The sequence below is a fragment of the Neoarius graeffei genome, chromosome 15 (genome assembly GCF_027579695.1).
Source record: "Neoarius graeffei isolate fNeoGra1 chromosome 15, fNeoGra1.pri, whole genome shotgun sequence".
Lineage (NCBI taxonomy): Eukaryota > Metazoa > Chordata > Actinopteri > Siluriformes > Ariidae > Neoarius > Neoarius graeffei.
In genome coordinates, this window is record NC_083583.1 from 19,230,440 (window position 1) to 19,245,650 (window position 15,211).

The window sequence follows — 15,211 nt, forward strand, 5'->3', positions numbered from 1 at the left end:
CGTAATTCTTCTTCTTCCGGGTTTGCGGTGTTTACAGATCCCAGCGCGCTCGCGGGGCGTGTGTGGGCATGTGAGGACACTCCTCCTCACCAATCAGTGCACAGGGGAGTGTCTGCTCACGCCCCCAGCCTCACTCGGCACGGCTTGGCTCGCTTCAGCCCCACTCCAAAACGGTGCGAGTTTTAGGGGCTAAGCAGGGCTGAAGCGAGCTGAGTCGTGCTGGTTTTTGGTAGTCGAAACGCGAGCCGTGTCAGGCTGAAGTGAGCTGAAGCGAGCTGAAGTGAGCTGAAAAAGGGTAGTGGAAAAGGGCCATTAGTCTACTTTTCTTTTTTGATTAGTCTGGATTTGATATTGTAAATTTAAATGTGAATCAATGTATATTCATCGGACATGAACAAATGAATAAATCTTGAGTAATCTTGAGGCGTGTGTGTCCGGGGCGCGGTGTCGCGGGGGGATCGAACGAACCCTCCGATCCCCCCTGGCTACGGGTCAGTTATCCTACCAATGTTGAAAACTGGCCGGCAAAAGTGACGATGGTTCAACGTCGTATATTCAACCTTCTCTGACGGTCGACAGATCAACCTTTACCCACGTTGATTCAACGGTGATAAATCGACCCTCTCAGACGGCGGAGAAATCGACGTTTCACGGCGCCGTTTCAACGTTGATTTTCTGACGTACGACGGAAACCGACCATTCTGACCAAAACTCTACGTCGTTTCAACGACCCTCTGCTATATTTTTACTTTTGCATTTTAGTAGTGATCGTTAAAATCCTGATGCTTAACTAGAGTAAACAAGTTGGATGGTTTCTTTGTTTTGCAGATGCTTTATGTTACATAAATAAATTAATACATTAATTTCTGACCTCTTGGCTCACATGCACTGTAAAAAAAGAATAGTCGAGAATACTTGAAATTTCAAGGCAACCGTCTGCATTAAGAATTTTAGGTTTTGCCAACGATGTATGCCCATGATAATCCAAACTATGATAACACTGTTATCTTTATTAAGAATTTTTAATTAAGTCAATTTTCAATTCCTCATTCTGCCAACATAGATTTCTCTTTTTGCTGAACAGTGGCATTCACAGTAGTGCAAAAAGGCAATTGAGGTTCTCACAATTTTTGTTTACCTTTATTTGGATAGGACAGTGTAGAGACAGGAAATGAGCGGGAGAGAGACAGGGAGGGATCGGGAAATGACCTCAGGTCGGAATCGAACCCAGGTCCCCGGATTTATAGCCCTGTTCACACGGCACATATTTGCATCGATGCTGCACTGATGTATTTTGTTGCGATATATCTTACACCGGTGTAAATTTTGTGGAGCGTTCACACGTCACAACCCTGCTTACTAGAGAGAAGCGTGTTAGCACCGGTGCAGCCCCACTTGCGGTCACACGGCAGTTTCTGCGACCGTGCAATAGTAGCAAAAACTTTATAATTTCCTTTGATAGTAATAAAGTTTTGATATCATTTCCTTTTATTATTATCATTTCCTATCATTATTACTATCATTTCCGATAGTAATAATGCGGAAATGAAATATGCGCATGCGTGAAAATGTACTTCCTTTTCCCGGTTGTCATGGCATCATCAAGCGCCGGGAAAACAACGTGGATGAAGACACCAGTGTTGCCAGATATTGCTGACTTTTTCCAGCCCAAAATATGTTCAAATCCACCAAAATGCACTTAAAACTGACAATCTGGCAACACTGGAAGACACGCAGTTCTGTTGTTGTTGATATTCGCCATTTTGGAAGCGCAAAATACCAGGATGCAAATTATGCAATGCCCGTATGTAATCAACTCTCCTCACGCGTAGCGAGTCTACCCCTGTAGCGTTCAGACGTCCCATTTTATATCGGTGCTGCCCCGCAAACTAGCATTTACTCCGGAGTAAATTTCTTAAACCACCTCCCGAGCAGGGTTAGATTTGCACCGGTTTAAGCAGCTTTCAGGGGCTACACTGGTATAACTTTGTACCGTGTGAACGCTCTACCGGGGCAGCCCCGGTGCTACACCGGAGTAAAAGTTGCCGTGTGAACACCCCTTATGGTATGGCGCCTTATCCACCTGAGCCACGACAACATAAGCTTCAACCGGAGAGAGAACCACATTGCCCAGCCCTTGCATTTGGGAGAGGAAACCCCGTGTCTTGGTCATTAAGAGCATGCGCTGAATAAACACCTGTGGGAATTATGTATTTTCAATTCAGATTATTCACTATTGTATATTTACACATCATTGAGGTGCACCCTATCAGTTTGATGTGGATTTTTCTGTTCGTTAATAATTATTCATATTTTCTTGTCCATTCAATTGTGAATATGGAATTACTTGAACAAAGCGTAATTCTATTTTTTAGAATTATCCACATCAAGAAAAATCCACATCAAACTGATAGGGTGCACCTCAATGATGTGTAAATATACAATAGTGAATAATCTGAATTGAAAATACATAATTGTCACAGATGTTTATTCAGCGCATGCTCTGAATGACCAAGACACGTGGTTTCCTCTCCCAAATGCAAGGGCTGGGCAATGTGGTTCTCTCTCCAGTTGAAGTTCATGTTGTCGTGGTTCAGGTGGATAAGGCGCCATACCATAAATCCAGGGGCCTGGGTTTGATTCTGACCTGAGGTCATTTTCTGATCTCTCTCTCTCCTGCTCATTTCCTGTCTCTACACTGTCCTATCCAAAGAAAGGTGAAAAAAGCCCCCCCAAAAATTGTGAGAACCTCAATTGCCTTTTTGTACTACTGTGAATGCCACTGTTCAGCAAAAAGAGAAATCTATGTTGGCAGAATGAGGAATTGAAAATTGACTTAATTAAGACTTCTTAATAAAGATAACAGTGTTATCATAGTTTGGATTATCATGGGCACATCGTTGGCAAAACATAAAATTATTAATGCAGACTGTTGCCTTGAAATTTCAAGTATTCTCAACTATTCTTTTTTACAGTGTGCACAGCAAATTCCTCAGTGTTGAATTAACACCCAGAGTGTTTATATTGGTCCAATTGGACCAATATAAACACTCTGGGTGTTAATTCAACACTGGGGAATTTGCTGTGTGGGTTTTGTTCATGAGTTAGGCACCAGATATGCCACCAGATACATCAGAATACAGGAAATCAAATCTAGCAAATTCAAAATTTCCCAGGGGAGGACCCCCGGACCCCCCCCCCCCCCCCCCCCCCTTTATTTAGTCACAGCATGGCCACCCCTTGTATATCTTTGGCCCCCCTTTGGCCACCCCATGTAAAAAATCCTGGCTACGCCACTGGTAACAAGGACCCTGACAGACATGTAGTGGAGTAAAAAGTGCAATATTTATCTTTCAAATGTGGTAAAGTTAAAGTCATGTTTCCAAAAAAAAATACTCAAGTAAAGTACAGATACTCAGTGTGTACTTAAGTACAGTACTCAAGTAAACATACTTTGTTACTGTAATTATTACCCAGCATTCTGCAGTCTCTGCTGAAAAAATTTATATGAAATTATAAATACATATTTGAAACAGGGACAATTGTTTGATTTAAACAAGGACTTAAACCTGCATCTTGCATTTGTTCTGTATGTGTATCTCTTATTGCACTTTCTTTGCCCTAGTGATTATGATTCCCTGAATGAAGAAGACTCTGCTAAAAATGTCCAGCTGGCATTTGACACAGCAGAAAAGGAGTTTGGTATCAAGCCGTTCACTACAGGCAGAGAGCTCGCATCCGGCCAAGAGCCAGACAAGAACAGCATGGTGACCTACCTGTCCAAATTCTACGAGCTCTTCCGGGGAACGCCTCTGCCATCCTCAGGTAGACATTTTTATCTCTCATGAACAGATGATTCACATACAAAATTTTCAAAATGATGACTTGTCCTCCAGTGAGTGGAATATGAGAGATGTGTATCTCACAACCAGGTCCCTTCACCTGGTTTATGTTTAACCCTCTGGAGTCTGAGGGTATTTTCTGACACTCTAATGATTTGGCATACTCTGATTTTGTTGTCAATTTCAACAAATCTAAGCAATATTTTCAAATTCATATGACTTTTTTGCATTTAACACAAGTTCAGCTCCAATAATATCTATGTAGTATGTATGTCATGATTGTACTTTAAAAAAAAATCACAGATAAATGAAGATGTAAAAAGCAGGTTTAGAATCGGGTTGGAATGTGTGAAAAATATATGACCTTACGCATTGTATCGAACCGTTTTGGTCGCTTGAGGTGATTCTGTTCAGTCTTAGGAATGTATCAATCACAAAAACTTAAATCTGCTCCATTGATTTGGACAATTAACTGGCCATCAAAAAAATTATGTCCGATTGTTTTGGGATAAAGGGTTGGCAGTGGGAGGGGTATTCAATGAGAAGTTTAAAAAATTTCCATTCCATTCAATGAGAAGAGTGAAAACTCCTCCCATTGCCAACTCTTAATCCCATCAGATTAACTCTTAATCCTATGAGGTCGAGTCACAACAGGTAAGGTCATGTTTTTTTTTCCCCACACATTCCAACACAGTTCTAAAACTGCTTTTTACAACAGCTTCATTTATCTGGTGTTTGACTTTATTTTGGTATTTGACTCTATTCAGTGTGTCTTGAAATTAACTTTTGGACTGTTTTACTTAGTTCAGAGCCACAATCTACTCTGTTACACAATTACTCTGTAATTTTGCTCCCACTCCAACTCCAAATTTTACTCTCTAAACTCAAAATAGAGCAAAATTAACTATTTTGAGGAAAATACTTTTAACTCTGGAAAAAAAACCCTGCTCAGTCATTTTTTCCTGTGTATGCACTACAGTGCACACATATCAACCGATCTGCTCATCAGAAATAGAAGAAATAATTGCCACAACACTTACTCGAGTTGATCTTTGGCTGGATTGAGTCAAAGTTTAAAAAAAAAAATGCACCGTTCATCATCAGTGCCACAGTTCTCAAGATTGAACCGAATCGCTGTCCTGAACCATGAACTGAATCATTAATTGATTCGCTGTCCTGAATCATGAAATGAATCGAAGAGTGAAAGTGATTATCATGCCGTTACCACGTGAATAGTCTTTTATGAATGTGTAATTGTGCGCTCAGCGCTCCGACTCCGGTGTGACTGAGTAAGGTGACAAGTTTTATGTTTCATCTAATTTAGGTAATTTAAAAATTATAATATCATTTGGCAGTGGGCGCATAGGAAAGTGTAAAGTTTGTCAATATGTTTATCATGCTTGTATGATGAAAAACTCGCAAAGATATTTATCTAAATACATGACCTAGTCATTCTAAACCTGTCGAGCTTTGCCGGCGAAGTTCTCGACCCCAGAGGGTTAATTAAGGTGCATATTTCATACCTTATGTTCTCAATTCTATACAAGTTAATTAAGATGCAAAAAAAAAAAAGAAGCAAAAATCCAATTAAATAACTGCAGGGATTTCCTCAGACCAATCAAAGTCAAGAACTGTTATAGATATGCCACATGTGCCACGCCCATAAGCAATAACACCAGCATTTTCCCCACGTCTACAAGAGAAAAACTGGACGTGACATGGTCATGTGATCGCAGGATTAAAACTAATAAGGCGTTTTGGGATAAAGATCTGTAAATGGAACATTTATTACGTCCTCTCTGCTGTGGGAGGAATGTGCCTTCACCTCAGTTCAGGTTACTACGTTACAGATAGAGGAGAGGAGGTTTATGGAGATTATCTCTGCTTCAGTGCAAGTCAGAAATTTGCTCGAACTCCGCATTCTCTGAAATCTACCAGCCCACACACTGCAAAAAATAAAAATCTTAGGAAGTTTATTTGTCTATTTTCAAGTCAAAACATCTAGCCACCCTTATTATAAGACATAATTGCCCAACAAGCAAAACCTCATTTAGCTAGAAAGGCTAGTTTTTAGACAGTCCATCTTGAAAATCTTGTATAGACAAAATGTCTTGAAAAAGTCTTATTTGGAGCACCTTTGAAAATAAAACAGTTTTTTTTAAAACAAGTAAGTACGTTTTGGACATTTGTCAAATGCGGTTCATCTTGTTTCAAGAAAAAAACCCAAAGTATGCTGTGTTTTGGGAATAAATGAACTTTACTAAAATCTTTGAATCTTTCATTACAATTCAACTCCACCTTACATATCCTAAGTTTACTGCGAGTGTTTTCTCAGTCATTCAGAGTGAGCTCCTTCTAGATGCTGTACAGACTCTAGACCAGACAAGTGCCTTCAAAAAGGCTATGAGTGAGCGGAGGGCGTTTTAGTGAGGTCTTTTTGGAATGCTGCGAGTTAAGTTCAGTGTTTGTTTGTTTGTTTGTTTGTTTTTGTGCCTGATCTTGTAAACCCCTCGTACACATGAATAGTCAGTGCCCCCGAAATGCACTGTTGCTTTGGCGTTGTGTAAGTCAAAATGCGTAGACTTTATTTATTTATTTATTTATTTATTTAGGTGCCTGGGCGGCACGGTGGTGTAGTGGTTAGCGCTGTCGCCTCACAGCAAGAAGGTCCTGGGTTCGAGCCCCGTGGCCGGCGAGGGCCTTTCTGTGTGGAGTTTGCATGTTCTCCCCGTGTCCGCGTGGGTTTCCCCCACAGTCCAAAGACATGCAGGTTAGGTTAACTGGTGACTCTAAATTGACCGTAGGTGTGAGTGTGAATGGTTGTCTGTGTCTGTGTCAGCCCTGTGATGACCTGGCGACTTGTCCAGGGTGTACCCCGCCTTTCACCCGTAGTCAGCTGGGATAGGCTCCAGCTTGCCTGCGACCCTGTAGAAGGATAAAGCGGCTAGAGATAATGAGATGAGATGAGATTTTGGTGCCTGAGGTCCTGGGGAAGTGGAATCTTAAGAGATGTTTTAATGTTTGAATGTTGAAATGGGAAAAAAATAAACTTGTTGCAATGCTACACGTGTCGTCAACTTGATTCAAGATAGTCTCTGGTCTCATATCTAGAGTATTTTACTAATTACAGGTCAAAACAAGAAAAAATGTCTGCACACTTAGATCCTTTTATTCATATAATTGCCAAGCTTTCGGTCAGAGACCTTCCTCAGGGCACAAACAGATGGAGCCTACAACAAACTAATCAATTAAGATTCATTAAGGTGCTCAGTCACACCTGCACAGATGAGTTGTAGTCCAAGTGTGGGAGTTGTAGTTTTTCTGTTCTTCCTAGTTTCATATTTCCTCTACCCAAGGTAGCTGGCATTAAATTGACCCCAAATGCACCAATAAAATGCATCTTTTTACATACAAACTTGAGTACACACACACATATAAGCAAGTGTAAGTTCAAGATAACTGCATAAACATCAGCAAGAACTTCATAAACTGCAGTTTCAAGACTTAACGAATGGTATACCTCCAATCATAACATAACACTCATGTCAAAGTCTACGTTTAACCCTTTGGGTTGTAGGGCATCTAATGTATGGATCCAAAACAATTCCCTTTGACATAGCACTTTATCAACATAGCACTAATTACAGGTCACAAAAGGAGAATCTTTTAAGCTAGCAATGCTTAGTTGTAGAATTTAACAATCCTGATATTAGTATATTTATCTTAAATTCAGTTTTTACTGCTAAGACTTTGTCATGAATTTAAGTGAAATACCCTTAAAATGAAATAAATAAAAATGACTTGAATGGCTAAATGTAAGAAATACGATCTTGTTATAAGAACTATTTTGATTATTTTGAGTTAATCAGATCTCGCATAATAAGTTCCCCAATCTTATTTTGGAATTATTTCATCTAAAAACAGGTTAGATTTTTCATCTTACTTTAAGAAATCTTACCAAGTCAAATTTGACTAGTTCCACTGGCAGATTTTTTTTCACCTTTGTTTTAATCTTTTATTTCTTATTTTTGAAAGGCCATTTTTTGCAGTGCATGACACACTTCTCCGGTAATACTGTGATATTGAAACAAAAACGGTTAGTTGACATGAGAGTAAGAACGTATTTATTGGTGGGCATTTCAAGAGAAAAGCAGGTGTGCTCACCCCTTTCTTTACTTTCCATTCATTAGGCTCAAGTTTCAATTAAATTCATAAAGTCCGTTTGCTGTTAATTGTCCAGGTCTTATTAAGCTGGAAATATATTTGTCATTTTTACTTCAGATTCAAGAAGGGAAACGGAGAGAAAGAATGAGGAATACACTGAAAGAGCTTCTCAACCTGTTTATAGATCAATGAGCTTCACACAGCCTCGGAAACGGATCCCAAAGGTAGGACGCATCAGCTTTATCGGTTTTATCTCCCTTCAAACACATTTTGTCCAGTTTACTTTGAGCTGGACCTCACAGCTCTTTCCATCTCCATCCAGATCATGGAGTCCTTTGAAGATATTAAAGCAGTTTGTTTTTTATCAGTGCTTTCCTTTTTTATCTTTCAGGACGGCAAAAATGTCGAAGATGATTCTTTTTACAAAAGAAGACGGAGGACAGTCTGCAGTTTTCTGGAACAGGTAAATATAGTACATTGCTTAAAGGGGAACTGAAGGCAAATTTTTTATAATCAAAATTCTATTGATCTCATTTTATAAAATGTAGGAATGAATTTCTGAGAGCTATTTTGTCACTGCCATAGCAAGTTATGAGTGTTTGAAATACGCTCTGGAATAGATCAGTCCATATGTCAAAGCAATGTCCGTAAACGAGATTCGCTGAGACCTGTGCGAGACATCGTAGGATGGAAGTAAAACGTACGGCAGAAATCAAAGTGACCGACATCTGCCGACGTTGTCAAAAGACGCGCGGGCCCTCCTTCGAATGCTGACGTAATCAAGCCAGAAGTTTTCCCTGTGTCCGAAATCGCTCCCTACTCACTATGTAGGGCACTATATAGTGTGGACGCCATTTTGTAGTGCTGTCCAAAACCTTAGTGAGGATTACGAGGGAAACAGGCTCGGTATAATATGTATTTATGACAAAAATACATGCATGTAATTTATTATTTTGAAAACCCACCAGCCGCCTGATCTGGCACGTTTGAATTGTGCGACAGTAATGACGTACAGTAAATACCAGCGCGACGGACGAGTCCTTATCCTGTCGTCTTTCCAACTCTTCTGAGTTGGTTCGAAGTCGTATGGAATAATCTCCATGTCACGTACGCAAGGGAGGCGGATGTATGTGCAGAAGTATACAGATTAATAAAGTGCAGGATATACAGACAGTGAGACAATATACTGTATACACAGGCAAACAATCCAAAACGGCAGGCTAGATCAAAAATGAGAACACAAGCAAAAGGGTCGGTCGAGGCGCAAACAGTACATCAACAGCTAAGCAAGGACAAGAACGAGAAACAGGAAATCAAGACAACGGGTAGAAAGGCTCTGTCTCGAGCCAGAAACATCATCAGTGACCCCTCACACCCTCACTATAGACCAGGGGTGTCAAACTCAAATACACAGTGGGCCAAAATTTAAAACTTGAACAAAGTCGCGGGCCAACATTGAACAAATGAACCTTTTAATATGGACCCAAACAAGTTTTGCTTTAACATTGAATATGGAACAAGCAACGCTTATTACTATACAATATATAACAATAGCGCAGACATGCTAAATCGAATTTCAAATAAAAAAAAACATCAATGGCATTAATTTATTAAATGAAATTTAAATAAAAATCATATGCCTCTTTTCTATTTGCAGCCTTCTGATTTAAATATCAAAATAAACTTTTATTCACAGGCTAATAATTTTAAAAATAAAACAACAATAATAAATCAGGGCAGCACGGTGGTGTAGTGGTTAGCGCTGTCGCCTCACAGCAAGAAGGTCCTGGGTTCAAGCCCCGGGGCCAGCGAGGGCCTTTCTGTGCGGAGTTTGCATGTTCTCCCCGTGTCCGCGTGGGTTTCCTCTGGGTGCTCCGGTTTCCCCCACAGTCCAAAGACATGCAGGTTAGGTTAACTGGTGGCTCTAAATTGACCGTAGGTGTGAATGTGAGTGTGAATGGTTGTCTGTGTCTATGTGTCAGCCCTGTGATGACCTGGCGACTTGTCCAGGGTGTACCCCGCCTTTCGCCCGTAGTCAGCTGGGATAGGCTCCAGCTTGCCTGTGACCCTGTAGAAGGATAAAGCGGCTAGAGATAATGAGATGAGATGAGATAATAAATCAATCAACCATTCAAGCCCATGCCTTGGAGTAGCAAGAAAAAGTGCATAAAGAAAAGGTTAATTATTGCTCAGTTTGCTACACACTGATCTAATCTGATGTGCCCAAGCCAGATACCTGGCATCTCTTCTTGGATGCTAGTTCATCAATGTCTGGGCTCTGAGCTGAGGAAATCCTCAGTATCGAGCGAAGGCGTTCATCAGTCAGACGTCTCCTGTGAGATGTTTTGGTCATCTTCATTGAGGAGAAAAGTTGCTCACATACTCGTAGATAAGTGCTGCCGAACATGGAGAGCATCTGAACAGCTTGGGTGCGGACCTGAGGCATTGTGTCAGGGATGAACTGTGGAAACTGTGCGGTGCCCACAGCATCATACTTTGACTTCAGCATGGCATTACACTGGAGTTCAATCAGCTCCATTTGGAGGTTGGTTGGTGCGTTTTCCACATCAACTGCGAAGGGATTACTGAGCAGTTCAAACCTACATTTCTGGACATCAAAGTCGGCAAATCGCCGGCTAAACTCAGCGCCAAGTACACTGAGTTTTTCAGTAAACTGTGCGCATGGGAACACGGCGGTAGAGATCTGCATTTTTATGGTTTGGCAGCAGGAAAATGGCCAAGGTTTCCTTGCAGCATCTTATTCTCCCACAGGCACAGGTAGCACAGTGAAAGTTGTAGCGTGAAGTCGCTATGGCAACTGTCCGTTTGTTGTTGAACGTTTGGACGTCCTACTGCGTTTCTGGGTCCTGTCCTGATTGATGCACCAAAATAACACCAGAGCATTATGGGATTTGTAGTATTAGCGGTGAATGCGCTGTATACACAAATCCGACGAGTAGTCATTTGGGATTGCCTCGCGGGCCAAATATAATTACACTGTGGGCCAAATTTGGCCCGCGGGCCAGAGTTTGACACCCATGCTATAGACTGTTCTCCCCTCTGGCTTCTGGAAAGAGGTTCCGCAGCATTCGGTGCAGGACCACCAGGTTCTGTTACAGCTTTTTCCCCCAGGTCACCAGACTGCTGAACTCCAAACCCAAACTCTAAGGCCAAGTTTACATTAGACCGTATCTGTCTCGTTTTCTTCGCGGATGCACTGTCCGTTTACATTAAAACGCCTGGAAATGCCGGGAAACGGGAATCCGCCAGGGTCCACGTATTCAATCCAGATCGTGTCTGATCCGGTGCTGTGTAAACATTGAGAATACGCGGATACGCTGTGCTGAGCTCTAGCTGGCGTCGTCATTGGACAACGTCACTGTGACATCCACCTTCCTGATTCGCTGGCGTTGGTCATGTGACGCGACTGCTGAAAAACGGCGCGGACTTCCGCCTTGTATCACCTTTCATTAAAGAGTATAAAAGTATGAAAATACTGCAAATACTGATGCAAATACTGCCCATTGTGTAGTTATGATTGTCTTTAGGCTTGCCATCCTTCCACTTGCAAGTGGTGAGTGACTTGCGCATGCCCGATATGCACTAGGATCACACACACAGCGGCTCAGTCCCAAATCACTGCTCGTGCACTTCACTCGGGCGCTCTGTGAGCTGCGCAGGGCTGGAGTGTGCACCCTCCAGAGGGCACTCGCTGTTCAGGGCGGAGTGATTTGGAGCGCAGGATGCCTGCGGAGCCAAGCGTATCCGTGTATTGGCGTTGCTGTGTGCACGCGAATCGTGTATTGTCGTTGCTGTGTGCACGCTAATCGTTTTAAAAACGTTAATCTGATGATCCGCTGATACGGTCTAATGTAAACCCCACCTAAACTTCTATTTATAACTTGAACATTCCTAATTTCACAGGTCACTTTATACGATTGCACTTTATAATATTTTTGCTGCTGCATAATTTAATTTAATACACTTCATATTTATTTCTGTGCTGAGCCAAATTGCAACGAAATTTCGTTCGGTGTACACGTGTTGCATACTGAATGACAATAAAGGTTGTGTCCAAGTCTAAGTAATGCGTACATGCGTACTGTAATACTTTGCGATGCAAATGCATCAGTGCAGTCCTTAAACAGGCAAAAACACAGTTCCATAATTGAGCTCAGGTGCGCCTTGTTCATGGCGCGTGTGCTGGAGTCCACTCGGCGTGCCTTCAGGTGCACGCGCCACAGCATGCAGGACTGACAATCCATCGCTGATGAAGCTGGCACATCTCGAAATTAATCTAAGTTGGAATGATCTGGCTGCTGTGTAAACAGTTTTCAAAATGGCGGCGCTGACACTTCATGTTTGAAGTCTCGCACAAGTCTCGTGAAGATCGCGCGGATAAGTGACGCCTGCCGTGGACCAAAGGAACTACATTCAGCATGGCTAAAAACCGAAAAGGCCGATAAGCGTCATATAATATGCCGATACGAGTCACGATATAAAGTTAATAAAACCGAAAACGGGGGCGTCACGGTGGTGTAGTGGTTAGCGCTGTCACCTCACAGCAAGAAGGTCCTGGGTTCGAGCCCTGGGGCCGGCAAGGGCCTTTCTGTGTGGAGTTTGCATGTTCTCCCCGTGTCCGCGTGGGTTTCCTCCGGGTGCTCCGGTTTCCCCCACAGTCCAAAGACATGCAGGTTAGGTTAACTGGTGACTCTAAATTGACCATAGGTGTGAATGTGAGTGTGAATGGTTGTCTGTGTCTATGTGTCAGCCCTGTGATGACCTGGCGACTTGTCCAGGGTGTACCCCGCCTTTCGCCCGTAGTCAGCTGGGATAGGCTCCAGCTTGCCTGCGACCCTGTAGAAGGATAAAGCGGCTAGAGATAATGAGATGAGATGAGATGAGATCATCCACGTACATCAATGCAGTGGATAGCAACATCAACTTCACTCGGGAGAATGTCAGTGGGAATAATCTAGCCTTCTTGTATTGTGATGTACACATTAGACAAGACAGAAGCCTTAGTATCGAGGTCTACCGGAAACCCACACACACAGACCAGTACCTACTTTTCGACTCTCACCACCCACTGGAACATAAATTGGGGGTCATTAGGACCTTGCAACACAGGGCTCAGAACATTCCTACAACATTAGAGGGAAAAGAGAAGGAGCAGAACCATATCAAGAAAGCACTTCAGAATTGCGGTTATCCCAACTGGGCTTTCCTAAAGAGCATAAAAAGGAACATAACTGACAAGGATGATAACAGGAACAAACGCAAGAACATTGTCATTCCCTACATTTCTGGTCTATCTGAGAAACTCAGGAGGATCTTCTACAAACACAACATTCCAGTACATTTCAGACCCAATAACACCCTGAATCAGAAACTGGTCCACCCTAAGGACAGAATACCCAGACACAAACAGGACAACGTAGTGTATGCAATTCAGTGCAGTGAGAATTGCACAAATTCGTATATTGGGGAGACGAAGCAACCGCTATACAGGCGCTTGGCCCAACACAGGAGAGCCAGCTCCTCAGGCCAGGACTCGGCTGTCTACATTCATCTTAACAATGAAGGACACTCATTTCGGGATTGTGACGTACGCATTTTAGCCAGAGAGGACCGTTGGTATGAGCGAGGAGTCAAAGAAGCCATTTTTGTAAACCTGGAACGGCCATCACTGAACATAGGTGGGGGTCTAAGACATCATTTGTCAACCATCTACAAGGTGGTCTTGGACACTCTTCCCAGACGGCTGGGTGTACGCCAGGACCCAGCTGTTTTCGGGGACTCACAGGAGGACAGAGAGAGTCAGATTGCCATTGATCACCCTAACGGGCAATCCTTTGATCACCCTAATGACTCGCCATTCACACCCAGCCTCCAGCGACCCACACCAACATGATGCCTCAGTGACACCTTAGATGAGCTGGTCATCAGAATTCTGATTCTGATTCTGAGCCAGGAGAGGATAAATATCTGATACTCCCTATTAGTCGACAGAACTGAGGAAGCCTTTTGGACGAGAGGTGAAACGTTTTCAAGAATCTTCAAGCAAGTCCAGTTGCCCTTTTCTACCACCCACAGTTTACTATGACCTGGATGATTGAGAATCTTCACAGACAAGTCCAAAGACATGCAGGTTAGGTTAACTGGTGACTCTAAATTGACCGTAGGTGTGAATGTGAGTGTGAATGGTTGTCTGTGTCTATGTGTCAGCCCTGTGATGACCTGGCGACTTGTCCAGGGTGTACCCCGCCTTTCGCCCGTAGTCAGCTGGGATAGGCTTCAGCTTGCCTGTGACCCTGTAGAACAGGATAAAGCGGCTAGAGATAATGAGATGAGATGAGATGAGATGAGATGAGATGAGATGAGATGAGGATGAGATGAGTCTGGAGCCAGATTCGTGACGTTACCTGCAGAAGCGCCAGCAGGCTGCGAGAGCTTGCACGGTTTCAGTGCACAGCCTGTGTAGACCAAGCGCTCCCATTCCTCTCTCATTGTCCGGTCTTTTGGGAAACGATGAGTACTAATCCCATCAAGATTGGTGTTGCTACACCCTCCTACGATACATCTGTTAACCATTTTAATAATCACGTGATAACGTTGAAGAAATTTGCAGAAAAACACCAGGTCGTTTTCTCATAAACAAACCAGCGCTGACGTAGGATTCAGAGGGCGGCGTCCCGCACGCGACGTCACGAAAATCAATGCTTCTCGGGACATCCAAATGCCAAGTTTTTTCAGAAACGGACCAATTCACCTCAAATGGCTTGATTTCAACTGAATTTTTCTGGTATTGCGCAAGGTAAAAAAAAATTGCACAAAATACAAAATGTGACAGATCTTTGACCAAAGTTTAATATAAAATAGGAGAATTACATTGATCTTGCTCCTGAATTTACCCGTAATATGCACTTTAAGGATTTCATACAGATGATGTATCACGGGTAAAAAAAAAATTAAGAAGTTTAAAAAAATGTTTGGACTGCTGAAGTTCAAAATGAAAATATCTTACCTGCATTTATATGTTTACTGTATTAATTTACTATTAATATTTTTTGGAAAATATCACATATGTCCGTGAATAAAAGATCCGTGCTTTGTATTGTATTTTAAATTTTCCGTGAATCCGTATTCCGTGACTTCATGATGCAACAAGAATGTACAAAGATGCCCCAGGAAAAATAGTACGT

General features: G+C 42.4%; 1 protein-coding gene across 5 annotated transcripts in view; it reads left to right on the plus strand.

Moving 5' to 3' along the window:
• mical2a (microtubule associated monooxygenase, calponin and LIM domain containing 2a) overlaps window positions 1-15,211 on the plus strand; it is a 138,443-nt gene that overhangs the window by 79,353 nt on the left and 43,879 nt on the right. For all 5 annotated transcript variants that reach the window (XM_060940960.1, XM_060940956.1, XM_060940958.1 and 2 more), the window contains exons 13-15: window positions 3,626-3,825; window positions 8,124-8,230; window positions 8,398-8,469. In XM_060940960.1, the coding sequence (XP_060796943.1) occupies window positions 3,626-3,825; window positions 8,124-8,230; window positions 8,398-8,469 (379 nt within the window). The remainder of the gene's footprint in view (window positions 1-3,625; window positions 3,826-8,123; window positions 8,231-8,397; window positions 8,470-15,211) is intronic.